The 13045-nt window shown below is 35.3% G+C and overlaps 1 protein-coding gene across 1 annotated transcript in view; it reads left to right on the top strand.

The window, feature by feature from the left end:
• ZNF804B (zinc finger protein 804B) overlaps positions 1-13045 on the top strand; it is a 207788-nt gene that overhangs the window by 189723 nt on the left and 5020 nt on the right. Inside the window, exon 3 of the mRNA XM_030445901.1 lies at positions 11059-11189. Within this exon, the coding sequence (XP_030301761.1) occupies positions 11059-11189 (131 nt within the window). The remainder of the gene's footprint in view (positions 1-11058; positions 11190-13045) is intronic.

Genomic DNA, 13045 nt, shown 5'->3' on the forward strand with positions numbered 1-13045 from the left:
TTTTCCATTTCAAATATGAGTAAGGGAAAAATTCTCAAAAACAAATTAATCAAAACACTCTGTTATGACTGACTTAGCAAGGCAATTACAATGTAAATTGATTAATTTTGGAACAAAAGGCTTTATGAAATATTCTGTTCAAATAAAAAGTGGTTCTAAGCCAGTCATACCTTTTTTTTTTTTTATGCTGTGTGAAAAGAAGTTATTAAAATCAACACGTCTCTCTTTGGTTCTCAGCTCTGAAATGCTTATATATGCATTACATAGGATACACAACAAAATGTTGTAGATATGGAGAACCTGAAAAGTGATGTTTAAATTTTATTCTCATTTGAATTTAAACTTTGGGGCGGTCAGGCTGAAGTTGTGCCTGTGCTATTTAATGAACAAGATGAATTATGTTGGTCCTTGCTCTCCTTTTCTTAAATGTCTGTATCCAGATATCATTACCAATTTTAAAATGTCAGTAGTACAGCCAGAAGGAGCAGAATTTGCAGCATGTTTTCTACTTACATCTATGTAAAATGTTCCCATGCATGCAAAAATGTCCCTTCCTCATGAACTGACAAGAACCGGGCAAGACGGAATGCAGGCACACGTTATATTTCATGTGCCAGCTTCCAGAGTCTGACAAACATAAGGCAATGCTGTTTATAGGGCTCACAATTTGCACATTTTTAAAATCTTTTGTTGTGGTACTGGTGGTGTCAAGGTCAGTCTCTACAAGTGTTGCTTCAAGTACTGGGTTGACAGGGAAAACGCTTACAGATACTATGACTGCCTGGTACTACTGTCTGCTTACAAGTACTTAAATTCATAACTGTGGAAAGACTTGTAGAATAAGTTACTATTCAGCCAGATTAAGGAATCTTTTGTGCAGGTTACGAAACATCTGTACATATCTTACCTGGGGCACTTCTGTGCCATAGTCAGCTTTTTCAGAAATATTGTGAGATTTGCTTTGCTAGCAAAAAACTGTAGTTTGCAATGTTCACGGGAAAGTTACGTTTCCATCAGCTTCTGCGTAACTTCTGAAAAATGCTGTCTTGCTCTTATCTTTCCTCTAGAAAAATGATAATTTTTCTAATTCCATTGGTATCCACAAAGTATGTCTGGTCCTATCAACATCTATCTAGAATCTGCATCTGTTATAGTTGAGTTCATTTCCTGACTGCACATTCCATGCAGTAATTAATGTGCAAGAGTGTAGCTGAGCAATAGATTCCTGAGGAGCTTTAAAGTCCTGCTAATCAACTGTGTTCATGTTCATGGAAATGTACCATGTGCCTTGTATGTCTTAGAGGGGCAGAAACAAAACAAAAAGCAAACCAGAAACAGATCTGTTCATCACCAAGACAGCAATAAATATCGTGACATTAGCATTTATTATCATAACTTAGTTAGAAGCATTAATAAACAGTTTCTAACATGTCTATAGGGGAAAAATGAAGGAGGCAACACAGACTAATTATTATTTCACAGCATTTGCAATTTTGTAATAATGAGGCTCCACCAGGAGCCATTAAAAGATAAGGGCTCTTCAAAAAACTTCTCAGATAAATTACAAAGGAATGTCTAGAGAAATGTAGATGACATTCATGTGACTATGAAACAAATATATTATCGCAGGTGGTGAGATAGTAAAAAACAAATGTTTGCTGAACAAAAAATACCACATCAGGATTTTTTATCAGTAAATGCTATTTCTAGACTAGAATGGTAGTACAGTAATGTGAGAAGATGAGAATAATTTTTTTATTGTTGAAAAGGTTTACATGATTTAGTTTTAATCAGGTTGAAATGTTTCATAAGGAATTAAATACTCTGCTTCAACTTTGCTACTAAAAAATACTTTAAAAGTGTCTTGTATAATATATACACATTATATTTACAATTCTTGAGATAAAGGACTGATTAAAATTATACCTTTAGGACATTATATTTTATTGCTATTTATATATATTGATCATATCACTTGCCAACACTGGAAATGTTCATTTTTTCAAAATAAGTTTTCAAAATTCTACTTTTCCCAGTAGGATTAAAAAGTTAAGAAATCCCAAACATCAAAATTTCCTGCACGGCAAAAATTCTGGTTCTTTAAACAAGTGTGTAAGTACAGGAGAATTGACAGAACACCCCTGGTAGCCTGAAGGGTAGGGTAGTGTATGCTTGTAGTTGTCTTTCCTCTGCTTGTTGTCAAGCCTATGGTATGTCGATGGATTCTTAGCACTGTTTCCTTCAAAACAGGCCCTTTAATAATGATGTTTGAAAGTGCAAGTGGAGTTACATTCTATTGCTCTGTATTTACACTTTCCATTTAGCATCTGTGGGATTCAGAAAGGTTCATCATACCCAGCAGTGATATAACCTATTGATTATCTTGTGAACCTGCCCTTAGATAAGTATCTGACTGTGTGAATATCAAAACAGAATTAAGTTGAAAGATTATTGTGTAAAGTAATATCATGTTTAGGGGTAAAAAAATACATTTTATTAAATCATGTATTTATTAGTATGCGTATACCAAATTATTGGCTAAAAGGTACAATTTCATTTTTACCTTTTAAAAGAGAACTAGATTGTTCAGACTAACCTCCTTTGTTCAGATTAACTTTCTTCTTTGCTTGAAAGCAAAATTCAGTCTTTTCATCATCTCTGGATGACTATCTTTTCTGAGTTCTGCATTGCTTTCATATTATTGGAACCTGGCTTATACCAAACATACAGTTCATTGACATACTTATAGCCCATGTCAGATTCTGATTTCCCTCCCATTTTGAAATCTAACACAGCGTAATGTCCTTTTGCTTGGTTAAAAAATAAAATTAAGACTCTGGCCTGTGATTTGAAAATAATCATAAATTGGACCTGTACAGAAGCAAAAAGTCATAACCTAATAACTCTGAACACAGAGCACATGAGAAGTGTACAATAAGTGTTATAACAATATTATGTTATTTCAAGGACATGAACACTTTTTAAAAAAATTCTTCACTTATTTTTTGCACAAGGTCATTCTAAAAGCTAAATCCATAATATCTGAAAAAACTGCTCTATTTTTTCAGAGCTCAACATAATGTATGAACCAGTGGCCCTATCTGTCCTTTTTTGTAGAATAATTTACATTATTGCTTTAGCTCACCTAGTCCAAAGAATAAAAAGTCACTGTCCCCAGATTTTCTCTGTTAGTGCATATTTTAAGAGGACTGTTGTTCCATCTGAGTGCATAACTTCACAATCATCCTTTTTTTTTTTACAAGAAATTATTAAACTTCAGGGGTGTAGAAAAATCCAGATTACTAGAATAAGAAACCACAGTATACATAAATTTTACAGGGATAAAAGTTTCCTGGGAGTGAGTAGTAGGGTAAAGCTTAATTAAAAGCTTGTTTGTGTCAAGTGTTAGGCAAAGAATTTAAGAAATTACATAATGTATCTCAGAAGCAGTGACTGACAGCTTGTCTTTATAATATTGAAGATGTCTATGTCTACATAAAAGCTTAAATCTGTGTTTATAGCATCATTTGATCTGGGTGAACACAAAAGAATGTAGTCTGGAGCATGGGTAAGAGGGGAGAAATGGACAATGAATGTTACCTCTCATAGCTCCACAATACACAAGAGGGTAAGATTGACTTGGAATTATTCTCATAAAAGTGCATCATGCTCATTTACACCCTCTATCCAGGGAGCAGTTTCTATAACAGTATTAAATTAATTTGATATTACAGAATCACAGTTTTAGGGAGTCAAGTGGCAACTGAGTGCTATGTTGTGCACCAGTGGGCTGAACTGCTTATCGTGACCACGTGCTTACTTTTCTCCCTCTCTCTTAGAAAAAGCCTTAGGCACTGCAGGTTCCTTTCAAGGAGACCAAATATAAATAACAAATTGTGAATAAATAATATTTTAAGCATGTGGAGGAAAAAAAAACAAAACAAAACTAAAAAGTGCTAGATAGCCCCAAATAACTTTGCCTTTACAAAATGGAAAATTAGGATATCATTCACCTTGCACAGTCCATAATAATAATGTGAGACATATTTGGAGAAGAATTAAATAAAAGAAAAAAGCATATAATCAAATAATCTCTTTTTAATCGGTGTAATTTACTGAGATGTGTTCTCAGAAGATTTTCTCTGATAATCAAAGGCTAAACCAGGATATTGAAGGAGTGAGTTACCCTGAAAAAAATCCCTGACATCTGTTCATCTAATTCTGTAAATAAATCACAGACTGGAACATAAATTGCTGTTCTAATCCCATGCATGTATAAATTAAAATTAATAGATTATCCATCTGAATTTTCTACCTTCATTGGCCTCCCTTCTGACAAGAACAATACAAAAAGACTTCACCTACTTTATAGGTCTCTAAAAAACTGATCTACAAGCTATATGTTACTAGCATTATGATGGTCAACACAGGCATACAGGAAATTTTAAAAGGCAGGAGATTGTATTTAGTAAATGCAAATAAAATATTTGTATATATTTGTATAAGTAAAAAACTGTAACAAACACTTCTTTAAGGAATCTAGTTTCATAAACGTGAGTGAGCTTGCCAAATGGACTGGGAAGAGAAATTCAAATGGAAAGATGTGATAGACATTTAGGAAATTTTAAAGAGCACCTATTAGATGGTTTAAAAACCCAAATTGTATAACTGAAAAAGTCCAAATAGGTTACAAACCACGAATCTTGTTTAGAAGGAAAGTCAATTCCCCGTGGCTTAAATTTATAACAAAGTAGGGACAGGAAAAATGGATGGTAAAAGATCATAAATCAGGAGTGAAAAAAATGGAAAAAGGGATGGAGAAAGTAAAAAGGGCATAAAAGAAAATCTGTAGTCATCAGAAGTGACCGAGGGCAACAATGTTCTGGAAGTATATTTGAGACATAAAGAATCCTCTGCTCCAAATAAAAATTAATGACTTGTGAACAGTGATTAAAAAGAAAAAAAAAATATTCTGTTCTGTACTTGGGCAAAATCCAGATAATTTAGATACATCTATCATATTTCTGATAATTGTAAAGTACCACTCTACTAATAGCTAAGGAGGCTATTAAACAACATAATATACAGCTAAATGTTTTTGTATCAGCAGGTTCCGGTGCCCAGCATTTAGGAAGAGGTGGCCATAAAGTCTCCTAATCATTAATGCTGATTTTAGTAAGTCTTATTGCAACTACGAGAGGCACATCAAGCTAGAAGCTAGATAATTCCATGCAAGGATTTTAAAAGACTAAACAATTAAATCTGTCATCCTGACAATAGTGCCAGGGAAAATACTGGCATGACTGATACAGAACTCAATCAAATATTAAAGAATGATAAAGTAATCAATTTCATTTCTGTTGGGTCTGTGTGGTGGGGCTTCGGTAGCTGGGGAGGGGGCCAAAGGGCTTGCTCCTGTCAGAAGCTGCTGGAAGGCCCCCTGGCTCCAAAGCTGGACCCTCTTCTGAGCAAGGATGAGCCAAGCAGCAATAGTGGTAACACATCTGCAATTTACTTATTTAAGAACAGGAAAAGGAAACTGCTAAAAGACCTCCAGGACGGTGAGAGCAACGTCAGAGCAGAAAAGGTTCCTGAAAGACTCTGTCCCATGGGAATGGACCCCACACTAGAGTAGGGGAAGACTGTGAGGTGTCCTCCCTCCTCAGGAGTGGCAGAAAACCATCTGTGATGAACTGACTGTAGACCCTGTTCCCTGTTCCCCTGTGCTGCTGAGGGGAGGAATCAGGAAGATCAGGAGTAAAGTAATTTGGGCCCAGGAAGTAGGGAGGAGGTGTTTTTAAGATCTGATTTTGTTTCTCATTGTTCTGCTCTGATTTGATTGGTGACTAAATTGATTTTTTCCCTGAGTAAAATCAGCTTAACCTGTGACCATGGCTGGTGAGTGAATCTTCCCTATCTTTGTCTTGATGTTAAATTTGAGCTTTTTATCATATTTTCTCCTCTCCCTCCACAGTGGGAAGATTGAGTGAGTGGCCACGTGCTGCCTTGTTGCCAGCTGGGCCTAAACCACAAAATCATTTAATGTGGTTTATGTAAAACAGATCTTGCCAACCTAACTTGATTTTATCAGTTTATCTGTTAAAACACAATAAATCAAAATGTCCTTTGTCTTGTGTTACTGAAAAGTTTTGATCAGAGAAGTCCATTGTGGTCTTTTCTTGCTGACAAAACCTGCAAGGAAATGTTTTCATTTATTAGTCATCAGTTACACCTCCCTTACTTTGGGCAGCTACTTTGTTATAGTATTGCAGCTAGGTTCCTGGTTACCTTAAACTCTGCTACTCCAAAAGTGATCAGTCTACTTTAAGCAAATACAAGAGAAAGAATATTTTGGTTCTAACTGAATAAAACCCAAAACAAACTAAAAAAACTCACACCCAAAAGAAAAAAATTTAAAATGCGTTTTATGGGTAACTATTTCATCCTATTAGAAAAAGTGATATTTTTACTTCCTTGACCTATTTGTTAGGGCTTCTTATAGTTATCTTCATCCACGTATTATTTTTCACTGTTTACCCTGACCACACATTTTTATCTTAAGTGCTGCACCTACCACAAGTACATAGTAAAATGACTCTGCTTAGTGACAAACTTGTGTTCTGGTACATCACTTCAAAATCACTCTGTTGAGGTCTGCTGATTCAACTTTCCTTTATGTCAACCATAACAAAATAGTTTGTAATAGGTTTATCCTTCATGCGTTTTTGTTGTTCCACAGAACTACCATAGCTCTCAAGGATCATCTGATTAGACAGGTAAATCTAATTTAGGCTTAATTCAGATGCCTGATATCTTTTTTTCTTGTTTCAAGGAACTTTAAAAGATATGGATGTGGTAATTAAATGTATATCTGTAAGAGTTGGTTCAGCCACATTCCTGCTCTTTTTGGAAGGCATTCAATCTCTCAGTTTCCTCATTTGCAAAATAATATCATGGTAAAGATACCTGTTTCATAAGTAGCCTATGATATCTCTATAGAAAGCAATAGGTATAATCTATGTGCAGTCATCTATACTCTCATATTGTTACTCTGAAAGGCCGAAGACATCACCAGAGTTTGAGGCCAGCCTTTGGACTTGCCTGTTGAATTCTTGGATAATTCAGACTCTTGATCTTATCCTTAAAATGCAGATGCTTTTGTACCTGCTACAGTTAGAAGAAAGAAAAATAAAGCTGTGAGATAGGCTTCATAAAAATATAGAAAAAGGCTTAAATATTTTTAAAATAATATTACAAGAAATACTGAAATTTTGGAAGAAGCTCATCTTGCACAGTCTGTAATATGTTTCTTTTTTTTTGAATATGTTTCTTTTCTTGAAGTGATTAAATTAGAAGGAAAAAGAAATTTAATATTTGAGATGTTGTTTTTTCCCTGGCTAAGGATATCCCACACGCTCATGAGTGAGGTAACGTATGGATGTGCAGTGAAGATACAGTCCCTGCCCCAAGTTTCTTATCATGCAACTGTGATGCTTTTCCTAGGTAAATTACTCTGTATTCCAAAGTGGCACAAAATATGTCTAATCAAATTAGCAGTGTTCAGCCAGCTTGCTGCAGCATATGACAAGAAGTTCATTGGAAGTGTTATAAACGTGGGAAGTCAAATGGAGCATATTCTGGATCCACAAATAGCTCAGGCCCTCAGATGAATGAGTTGATGCCACAAAATTCTGACCTCTCCCCTATGGAAATGCCTCAATGAAAACCTTTTGGTTTAGCTTTACTTGGGGCATTCTCATGAGCAATACAAATAGATATAAATACTATAAGTTTCAGACATGAAATCTAATTATGTTCTCTAGTTACTCATTCTCATTTGATGGTTTGCAATGTGAATTAGTTTTACAAATAATGTAATTGGTTCCAGTATTAGGGTTACAAGTAGGAGAAAATCGTGTTCCTTTTTTTAGCTCATTTGACCCTTCTATGGTAAATTTGTTTAGAACTTTAATTAAGGAGCTTTTCAGCAAAGTGGAAATCAATCTTTAAAGCCAGTCAGGTATGCAAGTAAATTTGAATAATGCACTTCGATTCAGAGAAGGCTCTACAAATATGACAGGAAACATGTACCTAATGCTGACTGAAGAAAGGAGAGGTACATAAAAAATATTTATCTAGGTCTACAATGCACTACACAATGAATATTTTGGGGGATGCATTGTGATGGCTATTATGATAAAAGAAGTCTGAATGTAAGTGAAAAAAATTGTTTAACTCATGCTAACCTGCCATATTTATTATAAGCAAGTGCAAGGATTTTTTTTTCTAAGCTACCTTCTATTTGAATCAATGCAGTTATGCTAATGTGAATAAGAGTAGGATTTGCTTCCCAGTATACTTGCAGAAACTGTCATTTGCCCCAGCATCTAAACTAGTTATACTGAGAAACCCAGGAAGATCCATATAATGGGATACACATGGTCCCTGGAAGATGCTGTAAAGAAGCAACACTCTCCCCCAGCTCTGTATTCCCTCCAGTCCTCAAGTTGAGAGACTGAATGAGAGAGCCGTATAGAGAAAAAGTGTTTCCTGAAGCCAGAGATATCCTGGAGAATGAGAGGTGGCAAATCTGGCAAACCTTCTCTGTCTTCTTGCCAACAGTTTATTAAAAAAAAAACAAACCAAAAAACCCCACACACAAAACAAAACAAAACAAAAGCCACTAGATGCTTTCCCCAATTTTATTTCTATTATGTATGCCAAAACTACACTAATATACTCTTTTATACAATCTGTAGGCATGAATAGCAGCTGTAGCAATGAAAATGTATTGATAGTACCCATTTCCTCTATCAAAAGTCTGTGTCTGAGTCACCCTTCATACCTTCGTTACACATTAAAAGAAAGAGATACTTTTACATCTCACTTTATCCCATTTGTTTTAGACAGACATTTTAAGAAGAGGTTATTAGGTCCCTGAAGGCACTTATTTCTTTCCACTGGTTGTAAAGAAAATCTAAGCAGCTACTGTAGGCATCTGAATTTCATCAGATGATCAGCAATCCAGAGAAATATTGACCTGCACAAGGAGGAATAGAAATCAGGATCATAACTCAAGGAAGAAAGTAATCTCAGTACTGCATATGCAGGCAGTGGTGAGTTTGGTATAGGTGCTCATAGGTCCATAAGAAGTAAGTCCTGGCCAAAGAAAAGTGACAATTTAAAAAAAAACCAACAATAATCAGTCATCAATAAATTGGTAAAGTACAGATATTTATCCACTGATATTTTGTGTTTAGCAAAAGAACGTAGTGAAGCTTCATTAATTCATTTGAAACTCCTGATGATTCGTATCAGCATTCATGAGGAAAATAACAGACTCAGCAGTTTTTTGAGTGAGTCTTAGACAGAGAAGCCAACATGACTCAGACCTGGTTATATGGGTAGATGTTGCCATAATAGGGAATATTAATTTGAAGTCTTTTAATATTTTGTGTAAGTATTTATAAAAAAAGGGATGGCTTACTGTTAGACATGACAATGTCTACACACTGGTGTACACGAAAACCAGAGAAAGAGTAGAACATGAGTCTAAAAGTGAAGTATAACTCCATGACAATGATATTTGTAGCAGGTGAAAAATAGAACACAGGACAGCTATTCAATAAATCATCGTTTATTACCTGTGCCTCTGTTTGAATGCCCACTTAGGCACTTAATTAGTTGAAAACTGCAATTGCTGTGTAAAGCAATGTTAATTTGCAAGTACACCTGCTGAGCTTAGGGTTGTCATTCAGGTGCCTGCTCCATTGTGTGCTGTTGTGTACCACCTGCAGAAAATGTTTGTGCCTGTCAGGAGGGTGGCACAGGCTATACATGAGGAAAACCATGGCTTTGCAGACTCAGTGGGCAGGCCTGTGGTCTATCCAACATAACTGACAAATTTCATTATGATTCCTAACCAGAGCTCTAGCAGTGCAGCTTTTTTCCTTTTGATGAGGTGCTGGAGAAAAAAGAAGCTACTGTCTCTTTAGATGGTATAAAGCAACAAACAGTGTTTACCTATTCAGTTTGTCTTCACCTACTGACAAAACCAGATCTCTTTTTAGAAAGCAGTTCTCTCTCATACATTCATCATTCCCTTAACCCCTAGCAGCAAAGAACTGTCTTCAGTCCCATTTCTCAAACCTGATGCCTATTGACTTGTAACTCTGCCTTACCCAAAAATTAAGGCCCTCTAGAGGTGGCGAAGGGGAAAAGGTGTTTCCATCATGGAGCATAGAAACGTGGATGTGAACTGGGCAGTTGTGAGGTTGGACGTAACCTGCTGAGTACTAGTGAAATCAAAAGCACTGAGCACAGTGAAATGAAAGGCAACCTAGCACCTCTGTTTTTGCAAAGGATGCTTTTTTGAAACTTTTTTGGGTTGTTTCTTCTTCTCCGTTACTTTTATTTATACTATCTGGAGTGCAAAGCCAGGTTGTAAAACATGTAATAAAGGCAAAGAATTTTGTTGTCTCAGCCAAAATTTACCTGATTTATAGATGTTTGAGGAGAAAAAAAGAAATGTGAAAGTAACCATAGAGCATTTTCCAGATCATATATTTCAGACAGTAGTTCTCTCCTTTGAAAAACAAATGCGGTTTTAAAAACCTACAAAACCAACACAGAAGGACATTTGCATCCATGCATTTATGTCTAATTATAGAAATCTATAAAATATGTTACACACACAAGCTGAGCTTTATTCCATTATATGCCTATGGATTAAATTCCAAGTGACTTAATTAAATAGGAAAAATTTAATTATGTTAAATGTGTATGTATTTGTACACTGGAGAAGATTTGTGTATTCATAAGGAACTAAAAAAGTGTCATTCATATGTATGTATATATTAGCTAAACAGTGGTGGCACACTCATTGTTTTATTACGTACAAATAACATTTTCAGTCTCTGCTTAGGATGATAGCATTTTAGATATATTTTCATTCTCCATTTACATGCTAACTTCAACTAAAGCAAATAAGTTGAGCAAGAGGAAATGCATCTTCTGTGTACATATTTAATCCCTTCTCTTTTTGTTCTTTTCACATAGAGATTGAAAGATTTAAAACAAAGAGAATTTGCTCGAAATGTGGCTTCAAAGTCGTGGAAGGATGAGAAGAAACAGGAAAAAGCTCTCAAACGACTCCACCAGCTTGCAGAGTTACGGAAGCAGTCAGAATGGCAAGTATTTAAAATTTATATTATATTTTAATTCCCTCTTTCCTTGGTCCATGAAGAAATCTACATATTTCACTCCTACATATTTCACTCAGTAATGTACAGAGACTGTGTATACTGTAACCTGTTTTCAGCTCTTTCCAACTCCAAATGTTCCTGTTCTGCAAACCGCAAAATTGAAAGCCCCTGGGTTAATTACTTGCTATTTGAAGGTTTGTGTTTTTCTCTCCTGTAGCTGGTTAATCTCCTCTCCTCAACTGAGTGGTTTGAAGACATTTTTATTATATCACCATTTTACCTTATTCAAACTGATCTGGATAGATTAGTGGAACTGTCTTATCATTTGACAGTAAGTGAACAAGAGAGGAAAAACACCTTTTTTGAGCATCAGTACTTAGTCTGTGAATAATTTTCACTACTTTCAGTACACTGAGATTATTCTGACAGTTTCTCTGTAAAGTAATGGAAGTATCATTATGTGAATGACAAACAAGTAATCAACTGAGCTAAATTTATCCAATACTGTTAGGTCTATGCTGAACATCAAGATACAGTATAGAGTTTGCACTAATAAACCCTTGCATGTGAGAAATCTCCTGTGCTTAACAATACTGACTGCTTCAGCAGAATAGATTGCCACCAGAACAATTGTTCATATTAATCTATGACCATAATGAGCTAAGTAGATAATTAAACTGGCATCCTTTTAAATTCATATGAAGCTTACTGTATCCTGGAAATAATAACATTCAGAGTTTATTATACACTCATTTTGGCCTATGTAATTGCTTTTGAGTAATCTGGTGAAATATAACACTTTAGTGCTAGTGTATCACTTTTATGGCTACAACTCCATTTTCATACAAATCTACTGAAAGAATTGTAACTGCCTGTGGGAAGATGCCTTTATGCCCATGCACTTGAAGATGTAGTCTCACTGGACCTTTAAGGTTGATGATAATTGGAAAAGCCAGAGTGAGAAGGGAAAGGAAAAGGCAGGTTTGCTTTTAGAAAGAGCCAGGAGTCCATAATCTTTTATGAACAGACTAGAAAGACAGTTCTTGCTATTCCTGCTCATAATGACTAATAAGTTCGGGGTGGCTGAGAGCCATGGTCTTGACAGAGGGGTAGCATCCCCAATTACTCAGGAAAGACAAAAAGTCAGCCTTTCTAAGCAGAAGTCTATGTAAACATGCAATCATTATTATGCCTAAGCACTATGTCTCAAATTCTAACAGGGTTCCTTACAAGTAGCTAATACAATTTGACAACAAAATTACTGTTAATCTTGTGAAGAGAAAAACTGAAAACGAAGCTTTATTTTTTCTGTTCCAATGAGACTTTCAAAAGGATCCCTCTACACACCTTCTCTAAGAGATAATTCCTTTTTGATGTACAAATAGGGGAGAATTTATATCTCCTGATGCCAAATTTGCAGCAAATGCAAATATATTTTCAGAAATCCATACATATTCTCATGCTCTGAGTTGACCCTACTCCAGGGAGTCTTTATGTCTTTCCAACTGCTTAAGATCAATGCATTTTTATAGCATTTATAAAAAATTCTAGCCTTTTTATAGATAGCTGTTATGCAGATCTGGCAGTCATAATTTATTCACATTTAATTAAAATATTTTGTAATTTTTAATCAAGCACTTTACTCGAGCTGGTTTTCTTTTTTTAATGTAGTGCTGCATTGATAGCAAATGTAGATAAATGGTTTAATGAGATGCATGTTTAAAATATTACTTGGAATAACATTTGTGTGGTGGCTATATATGTCTCGTCTCTAATGGAAAATTACAACAGTCATTGCAGTCTCAGTTAATTATCTATCTCAAGAAATCAGTAGTTTATCA

The sequence above is a fragment of the Calypte anna genome, chromosome 2, assembly GCF_003957555.1.
Source record: "Calypte anna isolate BGI_N300 chromosome 2, bCalAnn1_v1.p, whole genome shotgun sequence".
Classification (NCBI taxonomy): Eukaryota; Metazoa; Chordata; class Aves; order Apodiformes; family Trochilidae; genus Calypte; species Calypte anna.